The sequence below is a fragment of the Falco punctatus genome (assembly GCF_963210335.1).
Source record: "Falco punctatus genome assembly, chromosome: 5".
NCBI lineage: Eukaryota > Metazoa > Chordata > Aves > Falconiformes > Falconidae > Falco > Falco punctatus.
In genome coordinates, this window is record NC_137584.1 from 48,906,109 (window position 1) to 48,921,428 (window position 15,320).

Below are 15,320 nucleotides of genomic sequence, written 5' to 3' on the forward strand. Positions count from 1 at the left end.
GCTTAACTTCTGTATTTTCTGTCTGGAGAGTTTTTTAATCATGTAATCTTAGTAGTTTTTTACATTTTATTTTTTTATAGTTTCTCTTCTTTGAAAGAGAGGAAAATTGCTTGTACTAATAATGGGTTAACTTATGTTGCTTTGATTTAAGCTACTGTAAAAGGCAGTATATAGGGAGCACCTTATGACAGGTACATATTTGATGCCACATACATTGCACTGACAACTGGTGTAATCATGCTGTTGTGCACTTTCTGAGGAAAAGGGGACTACAGGCATGTGTTCAAAGTCCTGTCCTTTCTGTCCTGCACATTAGCAGTAGTACAGGGTATGACTGCATTGCAGACTGCAGCGTATTGTAAAGAGATTTGAGCTACCTTTTTAAATGAACTGGCTTGTGTACAAGAAGCAGTCTGTCTACAAGAGCGTAGATCTCCCTCTGACCTAATTCACCCTTTTATAGAGCAGGGCAAATAAGCCTAGCACAGCTTTTGGTGTAGGCTCCTTCCAGTATCTGAGCTAGTTTGCAGATCCGTGTACTGCACTGCAGTCTTCAACATAGACATACATTTAATGACTCTGCAAAATCCGCTACCTTGCAAGTTCTGGAATGGGAATTATTGTGCTGTGACACAGAAGCATGCTTTTTATCCTCTTGCTTCCTTGCTCTGGGTCGCAGGGTGGACTGGTATCAGGCCCGGTGTTAATATTTTAAAGCCTCTTAATAAGATTTTAAACTTCATACTTCAGTGTAAAGGCAAGCAGTCTAGGAAAGACAGTAACATAGGTGAACATTGTAACCAATGTCTTGTCAAAAGGTCAAAGCTAAGTGCTAAGTAACAGAATTTATAGGATGTATAAATAAAATGCCTTAGCATCAAGATTTCTGATTAATAGCCTTGACGTTAACACCCAGCTTTTAACTTGGTTTCCTTTTAGAATTTTTTTTCTCATTCAGTGAGAAGGACTTGTAGCCTTCGTTAAGACTGTGTGTGCACAAGCATGGTGGGGTTGGACATGGTCATTTGAGCCAAGAGACCAAACTGCACTAACCAGGATAGAATCTTCCACTGAATGTGTGCCAGAGGTTTCCCCTATGCTGTATAAGCATATTACATTTTTCTTCTTTCTCTCATCCAGCTAAACATACAGATGAAGACCTGGGCTTACATGAACTCGAAAGTTCTAGATAGAAACCACGTTTTTTTTATAAGGACATGAAAGTCAGAGGGTTAGTTTTCCTTTATAACTTTGTATTTAAAAGTATGGTGAAATGCACGGTCTGAGTGTTTGGGGGGAAAATACTTAAGTTTTAGCAGAGGTCTGGCTTTGGAAATCGAAGACCAAAGCAGTAGATGTTTCAGAAAATCACGAGAGTTTTATTTGAAGGTTTGATGGTAACTGTGTGACAGCTTTCTTTGTAGTTATTACTGAAGTGACCACTGTAGAATTAAAAGAATTAGAATTAAATTTGGCTATAATGTTTTGTTAATGAAAGTGCTATTTTACTCCTGACATGAAGTACCAAGTGTTGTTTTTATTTTTCTTTGTGGGGATCCCACTCACTATATATTTTGTATTCTGATTTCTATGTAATTACCGTGTTATAGTTGCTAGGAAAGAGGAACATTAGCGATGATTAAGTTTCTGAAGATGGTACTTGTTTCACAATATTCAGGTCTGTTTTACTGTTTCTCAATGAAGCAGCAAGCCATTGAATCAGGTAGTGTCACTGCTCCTTCTGACGGCCACCCCTGCCTCTGGGGTTCAGCTTTTCTTCTCTCTGTGGCTGGAGCTTAATGCTAATCAGGCCAGAAACACCCTTTTGCCCCAGGTTTTTATATCGTGACAGTGTGGTCAAAGGCTTCTGAACTGTGTTACTGCCTGCTACTGACATTAGCCAGGGCCTACTTACTTTTTGGGCACCAGATAGGCTGCGGGGAGAAGCAGTGGTCAGCGTTGCCAGGACACTTTCCGGGTGGTGAGCATGTCACGGTGACTGACATATTCAGGTGGGTCCCAGGGTGACTTGGCAGAGCTTTTTCTGATAAGGAACACATAAAAGTTTCTTCCATTATTGTCTGGATCCAGCCATTAGGATGGTTTAAAAGAGCAGTAGGTACATCTTGCTGGTATTATTAGTGTACCTATGCTAACACACTAATTCTGTTACATTTTAATTTTAAAAATTATTATAATTACTGTAATGCTGTCTAATGATCCTTCTCCTTTGACATCAGCTATGGATTATGCATGCAAAAATTGCTTAAAACTTCCATTACTATCAAGGTATTACTTGGACAAGGAATGTCTGCCGCAAGACCCCTTGTTCAAGCAAGAATTAAAGATAATGGGCTAAGTTATAGGTTTAATTGGATTTCTTCCACCTTTTCATTCTGGCTGCCAATTTTGTTCCTCTTTTATTCTCATCTTGTCTTTGTTTGTGTTCAGAGTGGTTTAACCACTGATGGTCAGTCATACTTCTAAAATAATGCTATTTGTACCGTGCAAGTCAGATAAGAGGCAAAGTAATTATTACAGTTTCTGTGCTTGCCCTAGAAATAGATTCAAACTTGGGTCTGTTCTCTTTTGAACTGTCCCAAGAATGTGTGCATTACCACAAGCATGCTGAAGTTCCCCAAGTTCTCATCTCCTGTGTTGTGTGGCCACAAAGAATGTGGGTGTAAAGGAGAAAGGAAGGGAGGGTTTACCTTACGGAGGAGGAGGTCATTCACTCCAAGCATTGTAAGTAATTGGCTTCAGATTTGTTTTGTTCTGGGGAGATTTTAATTAAGCTTTTTTATATGCTGTTTAATAAACATTTGTCCATAAGCGGTATCTTGTGATCTCCATCACTAAAGCAGGAGGATTAATTTGCATGTTGTTTGTTATTTATTTAAATAGCCACAGAAATTATATTGAATGTTCTGCTAAGGCAGTGGTGATGGGTTTCTGCACTGAAGAGTATAGCATCTGAAAGTACATGTAGCATTAGGACTGTTGTTGCATTTTGGGTTTTCCTTTTTTAAAAACAGTTTGGATTGGGAGAATATGGATGAAAATGCCAACAATAGTAACTGATGCATAAAGTCAAAAGAAAGAGCCCGGTACCCTTTTTTGCACCAGTGCCTGGAAGCAGATGGCTAGGGAAAACATTTAAGGAATTGGAGCAGTCTGCTAGCTTATGGTAATCAAGGTGTTACTGGTTCTCCAGGTTCCTTACATTTGTTACTTAGTACTTTGCACACCAGATTTTCATTGCTTTCTCACAAGACAAAATACTGTTGCAAAGAGGTGGTTTGAACAACAGGCATGGCTGTATTGGGTCACTTCAAGGGTTCATGTAGCCCTGTATCCTGCCTACAGTGGAGGCTTTAATTGGGTGCCTAGAGAAGAGTCAGAACAAAGCGAGCATGTGATACTTCCCCCAGTACTCTCCAAGCTTCCAGCTATTTTCATTTCAGGGACTTCCTGAGCCATATGTGGCTCTGTGTATTTGGTAACCCTCAGAGGATTTGTGTTTTGTGAACTTGTCCAGGCTTTGCTTGAGCCCACATACACTTTCAGCTTTCAAAACATCATTTGGGAAAGAGGTTTCAAACATCTGCTACCTCTGTGACTGGAGAACCTGGTTATCTCTTGCTTTGAAGTTCGCTTCTACCATTTGTGTTGGACAAGATGGTTTTGTAGATTTTTATCATATTCTTACTTTATGGTGTCTTTTCCATACTCAGAGGGTTGTAGCTTCTCTGTATTGAAACTGTTGTATACCTTTGATCATTCTTGTTGCATTTCTCTGAATCTTTGTGTTTGACCCTTCCTAGGAAGTACAAGAAGTCTGTACTGAGGGATTTTCCTTTGCAAAAGCTGTGTTGATGTTTCCTAATTCTGATTTTCATTCTTACCTGTCCTGATTTATCCAGAACAGTCATCAGTCCCGCCCCTCCCCCTTAATAAAAAAATAAATAAAGAGGAGCCATACTTCAATTCTCACCTACCAAAGCAGCTCCAAGTATACCATCATTAGTAATTAATCTTTCATTCTTGGATTTGTTTAGACGTCTGGGCCGATACTGTATGTTCTTGAGCGTTTCTTTACCGTTCCATTTGTCAGTTTGTTCCATGAATAGTCCCATCAGATTCAGATGCATTCATTGAGTCCCTCACAAAGAAGGACTTGTCCAGCATGGGAGCCTCCCAAGAGTTTTTTTCACAGTACACGGTAGTGCAAAAAATTTGTTAAGCTTCTGTGTGATGGCCCTGTTTCTCCTTTTATACCTTGATCATCACTTGGCACCTCAGACTCTCTGGCAGACCTCCTGCTCCTGACTTGTTTGAAGAAATGATTCATTACTCATTTGATTCCCTTTCCTAGCTGTTCCTCCAGTTCTTTCTGGCCTGCCTTATTACAAAGTGCCAGAGTGTACATTCTTTTCCGTTTTCCTCATTTGGACTTGGTGTTGGCTTACTGAAGGGTGCCTTTTTGCTTCTAGAAACCTGCCATGAGCTGTACTAATGTCCCTTTGCTCATCTAAAGTCTTTCTGAATTGCTGGTGAATATTGGTTCAGTGCTTTCCATGTAGTTGTTGCTGAACAGCTTTGATGCTGCCAGTCTGATTTTGTTTCTCATAGCTGTTAGAGCTTCCTTTTAACAAGCTTTCTCCTTTCTATGTAGTTACACTTTTTGAAGTTAAGCACAACAGTGGTCACTGATGCGTAGTGGTGCTGTAGCTGTAGGATGTAGGTAGAAATAGATGATTCGTGCTGCTCAGGACTGAGCCAAAAGCAGTGGCTCCTCGTGCAGGTTCCCTAACCAGCAGCATCATGGAGCAGCTTTGCAGTTACCTGATATTTTGCTTCTGCTTTGTCGTCTGCTTGCTCAGTCTACTGGGAGGAATCGAAATGTGCCTCTATACGGTCTTGCACCGTGCCTTTGCTGATCTCAAGCGTCTTGCTGTCAGTGTTACCATAGGCTGCCCATGCCTGGTGGTCCCAGCACTCACTCTTCCTGATCCAACCAAGCTCCAGACCTCTGCTGCTTGGTGAGGTGGAGTTTTCATTTGATTTGATTCTAAACTCTGTGTAGCATATAATGTTACTTTGTCACTGGCTGTCATCCCTGTGTATTTGTATCCTAGCATGATGCCAAACAGAGACATGCTAATTGTCTCCCTTCTATCAGATTTCTGATGTGACTGCTGCTAGTGCTTTTGTTTGAGGCTTGATGTTGCAGTGATCCAGTGTTTCTTCTTCTCCCCTGCTTTGTGTAGAAGGCAATGTATTGCTGGATTTTCTTCTTGCAACCCTGTTTACACTGCAGTTGTCTGTATCTGTTCTTATTCTTTGATTCTTCTTGGCATCTTCACTTGATGACCCAGAATCTCCGTGTCTTCATTTGTCGTAGCAATGCCTCACACTTGAACCATGTGTTCTGATTGCCTCCTCCCCCAGCCCCGCCCCCCCCCCCCCCCCACTTTCTCGATCCTTAGGTACGAGCAACCTGTTTCCTATGTTCAAGTGAGCTCCAGCCGTCCTGTACAAGTATCTTTGTTCTAGAAATACTCCAGTTCCACGTGAATCGGATCTCTTGTTTTGTCACATCCTGTTGACTAGGCATTCAAATCCTCTTTCTCTTCTTTCCAGAAGCCCCTATTTTGCTGTCAGGATTTCCTTCCCTGTTTCTTCCTAGTGTTACTGGGACCCAGATGGACCACAACATAGGTTTCTCCTCAGCATTTCCTAGGAAGCAGTCCAGGCTTTGCAACCTTTGCAGCTGATGGGCAAATCACCATGTGGTCTTCTGTCAGATCGCAGACTCCAGCTGTCTGTTTGCCTGATGATATTCCAACACACCCTTTTTAGTTTGCATTATAACTGCCTCATTTATGCATCAGCGGGGAGAGGGTATTTGTTGGGAAGGCTTGTTTTGGTCACAGAAACCTCTAACTGCCTGTGAAATGATGGGGAAGGAAGTGGAAGCACAAGTGAAAGAGAGCAAGCACAGCACTGCGGTTACAGCGCTGACCTTAGCAGGTAGCAGGAAGTAGGATGATCGGTTTCTGGCAAAAGTAATAGGAACAGATCAAGTTGTGGTAGTAAAAACAGCCTAAGCAGGTGTTTAAATTTGACTCTGTATTATTATTATTATTGCCTAGCAAATATTACTGTATTGTTGAATGAATGTAGGAAGTTAACTTTAGGTAGAAACAGGTATGTGTTTACATGTTGAGTAAACAGATTTATCGGTATATCAGAAACTCATTGGGAATGGTTCAGAGATAAAAGCATTTCAGATGTGGTCGGGTATCTGAGACATTTGCTTAGGGCAGGGGATGCGCAGGACCAACAGGAGGTCCGTTCTAGAAGGGAGAAGTCCTGTGCTGCATCTGTCATTCACCTGAAATGGTACTAAATACCAGTGTTTCAGGAAAAGAAGCAAGGGTACCTAAAATCCGGGCAATATAGACACAATATCAGGAGCTTGTTAAAAGTGTACTCCTTCAAATACTTCAAGAAAATGTCAGTGTGTGTTGATTCAAGGCTTACATATAAAACTGATGCAGAAAATTCCTCTGACGTAATTGACTTTTGGTTATAACTTAAATTCTCCATGTGTGGGGGGTTCTCGGTGCATGATACATGTGCTGATTTGTCTGTTAATAGGACCTGGAACAGGTTATTTTGTGTTGCACTTGTTTTGCTTTTATTTTTTATAAAAGCTAAATCTTAGTAGGGAGGAGGAGACTGAGAGATTAAATTAGACAAAACCAAAAAACATGCCAGACCCTAAGTTTTTTGTTTGAGGCTTAAACACATAAATGCTAAAAACGTGAGGGTTGTGGGCAAAATATTTTACAAAAATAAGTACTTTATTGCTGAAAAAGAAAAAAGGCATTTCTCTTTCAGTGTCTATTTTAGCGTTATGCCTTCTTCCCACAATTCTGCTTCTGGGTCAGTGCATCAGAATGATTCCTCTGTCGATTTGCCTCAGTAGTGTCCCCATGGAGAGCAAACATTTAAAATAACTGCTTCTGTATTTTAAGGGTGGGCATTATGGGTTCGTGATGTTCAGAAGCATAGCATTTTCCTTAGAAGCTCTTCCTGAAAACAGTAACTGTGCATTCGGGCTTACTCCTCCCGCTCTGGCAAGAGGATCTAAGGGCTTGCATTAACTGCTGAGTAAAAGAGTAGAACTGCTGGGTCAGGTGTATAGCTGAGGGTATCACTTCTGATCAGGTTGCCATACAGATGTGATGTAGTTTGATCACATGTCCTCCTGCCTCAACTCATGCATTTCCTTTGCTTGCCTCTTCCAACAGATACCGCCTCAGTATGGTCAGCAAGGTGTAAGTGGCTACTGCCAGCAGAGCCAGCAGCCATACTACAACCAGCAGCCACAGCATCTGCCACCCCAGGCACAATATCTGTCACAGGCCCAGCAGAGATACCAGGCTCAGCAGGTAAGCACCGTCCTCCACTACTAACAGTCGCCCTGCAGCTGAAGGTATAAAAAAGATCTGTGTGAAATGAACAAAACCCACCCAACCCCTTTTCAAGGTAACAGTGTTAAAAACAAAATTAAACAAACTTGGAATCAGACAACATCCTTTGAAAAATCTTCGGGGATATGCGCACAAATACATCTGCACGCACTTTCAGGCTTTACTTTGTATCAGCTGTTTTGAATAAAGCCAGTGTATATACCCCAGCAACTATTAATTCTGCTTTTGAAAAGAAGTAACAGTTTCTTGATCAGATGTCAGTGGAGGCTGGAGGTTTTCCTTCCTTCCGTTTTGTTTTGTTTTCCGCTCACGAGACAGAGGTGGTTGAGAGCTCCTGCATCTAACATGTTCGTTACTGTTTTGTTTTTTGTGTTACTTCATTCGAGAGTAGATGAGTTAAAGGTATTTTGAAGCTGCTTTGTCAAGGGAGCTTCTTAAGAGATATTTTAAATTGATATTACAGCTATTAATTTGAATGTTGTTAGTTTGCATATCCAGTTAGCGAAACTGCATAATTCAATATCCATTGCTGTTCTTTCTTGAATTATGCTTTATATGTTAGCCATTAAAATTCGTTTAAAGTGATTCTGTTTTTAACTAAGATCAGAAGCTATAGGGTATGGATCTGCTTCCTAGGGCTTGAGAAACACCCAGTTTTTAGATACCGAACAAAATGGAAGTGCATAGCTGATGCAGCTGAACTTGTAGGCTCAGTTCTGTGTGCCGTCTCAACACTGTTAATCACAGAGAGGTGATCTGGAAATGGAAGGACGAAACTAAAGCATACCCGCCATCCTGGGAAATCTAACAAAAGTGAGTTGCTCAAGATTGGGTATTAGTGGAAGCATCAGCACTTGCTGCAGATCACTGGGGAATTCTGTCAGGCATGGTTGATTAACATTTTGGGATAATGCTGGTGCAATGTTGAAATCTTAGCTTGAAATAAAAATAGTGTGTAAAATAAACTAACAAAAGATGTTGTAAGTAGCAGTGATACAGGAGGCTTCCCTCCTTTGATTTTTAAAATAAAGCTATGATAATTTCATGGTGTAATTACATGTTAATTTTTCTTCATCTACATTTTAAAATTCCATTGAGAATTAACTTTTTTCATTAAAATGCTGGATGGTTTATGAAATAGACTTCTTAATTGTATCTATGATATTCTTGTAAATGTCACCACTTTCCATCTTTTGGATTATATGTAACTGCAACTTTAAAGATTGCAGTTGTGTCTTTAAATTTAATTTTCTCCTTTTTTACTTTGGCATTAAATGTTTGATTTCTCTGTGACTTGAAAATACTGCTCATAAGCATCTTGGTAAGCCTTAGCAGATAAAAGTCCTAGTAATGCAGCCTATAAGACAGAAGAAACACAGTTGCTCCAATGCCTACATATCACAGTTTGTGAAACTGAAGTGTTATTTTGCTGCCTTGGGCACCTCATCGTATTTTAAATACTGTCAGTTGAATGGATTGATTATTTTAGTTTAAAAATATAGAAAACATACCAACTATACAGGACTTGGGAAATAACAAGATACTGATTTATCTGTTGATACATGTTCCAATTACATCATTTCTATCATAGCCAGTAAAGCGAAGGTTTGTGCAATGAGTTGAGGGGTATGATAGAAGAGGATGAAGACAAAATGAGAGTAAAGCCTTCCATATATTATGGACTTCAGAGAACTAGGATGAAGAGAAAGGCAGGGACGGATTCAGAAGCAGAAGATACCAGCCTCTATGTAGCCAAATTTCTTCTTTGAGGATACATGGAAGGTGTGTCTAAATCCAGGCTCTAGGGGCGATACAGGCATCTCAAGGTCAGTAGGCATTTTTGCCTGAATCTGCAAATTCTGATGATACATAAGGTCCTCACCAACACAGCCTTGCAGGTGGTAATCCTCAGTGTGAGAATCGCACCTGAAATTCTTTGTGGTTTATGGGTGATGGGTTGGTTATCCTGTTCTTCAGTAGTGGTCAGCCTCTTAAGTTTTGAACTCTGATCCCAGGTTCTGTATTATATAGACTTTTCCTGGAGTACTTGTGTGTAGATGGGAGTACTAAATATAAATAACAATCAGCCCTTAACACCGTGGGACTTGCTCCTTCTCTTTTCCCCATCTCATCTCCAGGTTGGTTCCATGGCTGCTCTTCCCCCTGTCTCAAGAAGGGTCATCAAGTGAATATCTCCTCTCTAATGTTTCTCTGTAAAACCTCACTACTGGGTTCTTTCCCATTCTTCAGGAACTGTTAATCTAGAAAATGAATTCATAACACAAGAAGTTGAAGTCTGTACTTTTGATACTTCAGCGACAGTGTTCTTTCTCTGCTGATGATGCATAGTAGAGTTACCATCAAGTGGTAACCAGTGGGCAATACAAAAATTAATACTAGGGTAACAAAAAAGTTGGGAGTGTACGTCAGATTCTGCTGCTGAGACAGAAATTTTGAAAATCATGTCTGCTTAAGCATACAGGCCTTTGCTTATATGAGACTGGTTATCTTTTGAAAATAATTCAAAAATTAGCATTTACTTGATTAAAAATTTAGCGAGAGAAATGGGAGTAGGTAATCATACAGTTTTAGGAATTTTAAGGGCCGAGTTCACTGAATTTAATACATTGGGCAGCCTTACAAAGAGAAAGGCCAAGGGAGGTCTTTCTGCTCTTTATGGCTACCAGGTGGGAGGATGTGGGGGAGAACAGAGCCAAGCTCAGATAAGAGGCAGTGGGGACAGACTGAGATGAAGTTGCAGCTTGTTAAAAGAAAAGAAACCAGAATTGCCATGAGGGTTTTCAAACACAAGAATGAGTCTGGAAAGACTGGAATCTCCATCCTTGGAGATACTCAGAACTCAACTAAACAGGGCCCCCGAACACCCTGTTGTTGTTAGACTTTCTTTGCACTAGAGGTTTGACAGCATAACCTTTCTCTGAAGGTCTCTTCAAACCTGTGTGATTCTGTGATTTTAGTACTGCTTTATATTCTAAACAGAACTTTAAAATAAACCATGAAATCATATAATATCTGTTGCACTGGTTGGCATATCTTTCTTATTTCTGCTCTTAAAAATATCAATACATCCTCTTTATATAATCCTGTTAATTAGAAAAGTAAGGTAGTTTCAGTTACACAATCTGTCATCCATAGTATTGCTCTTCCTTTCCATCTTGGAAATCAATTTCCTCCACATTTTCTGTATTCTTCATTAAACACTTTCTTGCCTTTTTATATTGATGTCGCTTTTTACACTCTACATTGGTGCACAGTCCTGGTTTTGAATGGTCACAACTTTGAGGAATACATAAAGCCAACTGTTTAAGGATGTTGGCCTCAAGAAGAGAAGCTGGCTTCTGAAGATGTTTTTGCCTGATGCTGGCTAGCCAGCATTGTGGGAAAACTTTAGACTACAAGTACTTTTCCTGGAGAGTGCAGTTGGATCATGAAGCAAGAGACGATCACTCTAATAGTATTGAAGTGGTTCGTGGTAGCCCCAGCTGTGGATCAGGACATTATGATTCTGGTTGTTCTCCAAGCCCGTAACAAAAAGGTGGTCTTTGCCCCAAAGAGTTTACAGGCTGTTCTGTGCCTGGTGGACTGGAAGCTGAACTTGATTTTGTAGCAAGGGTGTAGCTATGAGGTGAAGAAGTTTTGTGTTCTGTTTTAGGGTAAATAAGCTGTCTCCATGATTGCCACCTTTGTGATATGAATGTGATTGAGCTGGTTTTACTTCAAGTTGGGGAAAGGGGACTTCTCAGGAATTTGCCGCCTTTTCCTTACTGTATTTTCTTATTTTCCTTGTAGATTTATGTCAATCTACTTGTTTTGGACATTATGAAGCTAGAAAGTAGTGTTTATTCTGGATGGATGATGGACTTTTTCTTGACGCTGGTTTCTTCTTATGTAAAACCTTGTAGCGTGATGTACTGGATATTATTCTGTTATGGGGAGAAAACTGATGAAATTTTATATAGTTAAGTTCTACTTTTGCTCTTCTAGACATAATGCGAGCCAGCTTCTGCAGTCAGGTGTAACTCTTAGTGTTGTGCCTTGGAATTGGTATGTGTGTTCATTTCTCACACATCACAGAAGCGTGAAGCCATCACTCCTTTTCCTTGACTCACTTGAATTCAATATGCAATCTTGTAAATAAAAGTAAACAGATAAAATAATTTCTGGGATTGTTCCAGTGACTTGTGACTTTACATGCTTCTAATAAGCATGGAGGGGAAGGAGGAGGATGGGATTTATTTGAGTGTTTGAACTGTTAAGTTGTTTAGATCTTTGTTAAATCGATTGCATGGTGGGCAGAAAGGGAGTTTGTAAGAGGTGATTTGATAGTAATACTGGCATAGTTTACTATAGAGCCGCATTGTAAGCCAGCATCAGTCATCCCCTCTTCGTATCAGGAGCCTGCTGTGTAAAAACCATTAAAGGAAGAGCTTTGTTTTAAGCAAATTTATTGCAGTGGGAGATTCATTGATCATTAGATATTGCCAGTAGATGTAGATACCGCCTTGGGTTTTTTTCATTTTTGATTTTTTTTTTTTAATTCTTTTTACCTTTACTGCTCTTTAAAAGAAAAAAAGAAAGATGTGCTACACTACTACAGTGTTGCCCTTGGCAGGGTTTTTTATCTTGAAATGGCATATAAATGAATAAATGCTTCAGTTGTTTTTGCAGTTTTAAATCTTCTGCCATAAGTAGAAGTGATATTTTGCTTATGAATGTCATGTAATTGCAAACTTAAACTGTCATCATCAAACATTATTTTGTTAAGATAGCGTGATGTATATTTTTGGTTATTATGCTTTCCAACTGGCTTTTAAACAGCCATGTTTATATATTTTCTTGTTTTATGTAGCATGTGTTCATATGTATCGAGATAGGATCGTGCCTTTGAGGTTTATTGTGTGATAATTTTATGAGTTGGGACCATATCACTTTTTGACAGATGAAATGGATCTGCAAAATAATTACGATCTCACTCTTAGTTAAACAGAAATAGTGATTTTATTCTACACCTGCTGCTGTTATCTTAAAGTAATCATTTGTTTTACGTGTTCCTGGAAGCTTTCCGCTTGCAAGTTTCCAGAATAGAGTGGGATTATGCTGATCCCTTTTCTCACGTGCAGGCATGAGATTAAAAGGGTAAAAAAAGCGTGGCAGGTCCTTGAGGTGGAGCATGCATCTGCACTTTTCTGGGGCATTGGTCCTTCTGGTTAACAGTGTCCGCAAAGAGGTTCTGTGTGTGTGTTTTACATGGTTCCCTTGTGGTTACTGTGATTATTATTTTTTTAAATGCCTTAAAGGAATAGTCAGGTAGTTTAGGCTCAGTCTTTAGTCTGTTTCTATTTGAAAAAAATAAAATGTTTTATAAACAAGGAAGCAAACAAGGCTCCTCCACTGTCAGGTTTTATTTTAATGTTCTAAAAGCTGGCCAAAACCTTTATTCTGCGCCACCCCCACCCCCACCCCCCCCGCCCCCTCCCCGTATAATACCTTGTCTACTGATAAGATCTACCTACTGATCTTGGTGAGGTTTTTTGCAACACAGATTGTCGTAGGACAAATAAAGAGCAGACTGACTAGTGGTTTGGTTTTTTGGTTGGGTGTGGGTTTGGTTTGGTTGTGGGTTTGTTTGTTTTGGGTTTTTTGTTTGTTTTTGTTTTGGGTTTTTGTTGGTTGGTTTTTTTTGGTGTTGGTTGGTTTGGGGTTTTTTTGTTGTTTGTTTTTTTTTTTTTTTTTTACCTTTTCCTGAGTGTGGGCCAGGGGGATGAATGCGGTTCAGGCCCGTAAGAGTTTGTGAACCACATCAGTAGACCCACGTGGAAAGGTATCAGAAGCAGGAAGGCGGCGTGTGTAAGGAGGTGGGGAGCATCTCTGCTGATGCTTCAGTTGGTCTCTCTGGGCAGAGGGCTGGGGAACCCTTGTGCTCCCACAAGGGGCTACGGCTTCTCTCCATTTTCCTGAACTGGGCTCAATGGAGGCCATATGTTTCAGGTTTATTGCTGAGCTGGAACTAGTCTCAGTTGCAATCCTGAGATGATGGTGAGAATGTTCTTGCGCAGACATCTGTTTCTATCATTGAGTCAGTGCAAGGTAGGACAGATAAAACATTAGCCAATTTGAAACAGTCTCTGAAAATGTGAACAAAATGTGAAACTAATTAATCTGTTTTCATGTCCAAGCTGTATGAGTGTCTTGAAAACAGAACAAATTGTATTGTGGCAAAATGTATCAATTTATTAAAGTGATTTTGGTACAATAAGGATGAAATCTTGTTTTTAAATTTGATGTGAGCTGTGAAAGTTCTCTTAACAGCATGTTAATTAACATTGTCAAGCTGTTTTGGGCTGTAACACTGTACAAAAATACTGTTGTTGTAAGTTAGGAATAGTTGTGTTACATGCAAATACCAAATTCATTAGTAATACAGACAGTCCTCAGTGAGTCAAAATTTTAAGTTTTGTACCTCAATGAAGTTACTCTTTTTAATAAAATCTTCACTCAAGTTACTAGAAACTGGCACAGAATTACCAGTCAACGGTACCAGTCTCAAATCCTGCAAAATTTAAATTAAACATCTTTAGAAACTAACATACAGCTGCCCACAGCTGAAAGTTGTAATGAAAATCATTTGTCCTTCTGTCCTTTTAACTTTCGTGTCTGTAATCATCTATCACTAGACGGGTGGTTGCACTTAATATTTGTTGTGTTATGAACCGCAGGAAATGAGAAAGAACAAACTTGTATGTTAATCTCTCGGTTGCTGCCAGGCATGTAGGAAAGCATTCTTTGTGGAAGTTGGCTATTACAGTTACATGAGAACTAAATCAACTTTGATGTTCAGGAGAGATTGTTGCCCGCCATCATCAGCAGTGGCTGATGCCACTACCTGTTGTGTACCATAAACCCTTCAAGGCTTCATGGCTTCTGCCGTCCCAGCAACAGAGGTGCCCAGTGTATATTCATGCTGTCTTGAAACACTGGTTTTAGCTTAGAAGCAATTATTTCCTTTCCAGGGTGAAGAGATGCAAGGGAGAAGCAACTCCTTTAAACCATTTAACCCAAGTTTCATGGCACCAAGAACTTTTGCTTCTGAGGTGTGCTTGTTGGTTGGCTTTTAGAAATCAGGGCTGCTGGTATGTAGTGAGCAGACATGTGCCTAACAAAGTGCCTGGGTGAAAGCTCTCGTACAGACCTGCATACTTCGGGCCGCTTTTCCAGCCTTCTTTAACCAGCCAGGTTAAAGTATACAGCGTAACCCTTTATGAAGGCATCTGTTTTGGTACAGTGAACCTTTCGTTGCCAGCCTACCTCAGAGAGATCAGGGAGATCTCAAAAGGCAGAGTGCTTGACTTTTTTCATCTGTAAGAAAGCTTGGGTGGACATGGGGGGAGTAGGGAAGGTGGGGAGCAGCTTTCAGCAGCTGACTTCCAAACTCACGCACTGTGGCTTAAATCCTGGCTTCTAGACAAGCCACCAGTGACCAGCACCGCTGAAAGGCAGTTGTCGCCTTACCTTGCTGAACATGATTTAAAAACAAGCAAACTGTTGAGATACTTGGGGAACCGTACTGCTCTTGTGCGTAAAACTAATTTATCCTTTCCGAGACTTTCTTAAGCACATGATGTTTTCAGGAAGGGCAAATGATGTTTGAACCTGTGGGTTCAACGAACACTAATTGATTGAATTCTTTGCCTGTTAGATTTCTGCTTTTATAAAGTCTTATTTCGTAATCACGATGCTGCTGTAATACCAATTAAGTGCTAAGGGTATGGCTATTTCTCAGTGCGGCGGAGGTCACTT

At 40.2% G+C, this 15,320-nt stretch overlaps 1 protein-coding gene across 11 annotated transcripts in view; it reads left to right on the top strand.

The window, feature by feature from the left end:
* ARID1B (AT-rich interaction domain 1B) overlaps nucleotides 1-15,320 on the top strand; it is a 336,590-nt gene that overhangs the window by 76,610 nt on the left and 244,660 nt on the right. For all 11 annotated transcript variants that reach the window (XM_080389084.1, XM_080389087.1, XM_080389081.1 and 8 more), the window contains one exon: nucleotides 7,320-7,460. In XM_080389084.1, the coding sequence (XP_080245210.1) occupies nucleotides 7,320-7,460 (141 nt within the window). The remainder of the gene's footprint in view (nucleotides 1-7,319; nucleotides 7,461-15,320) is intronic.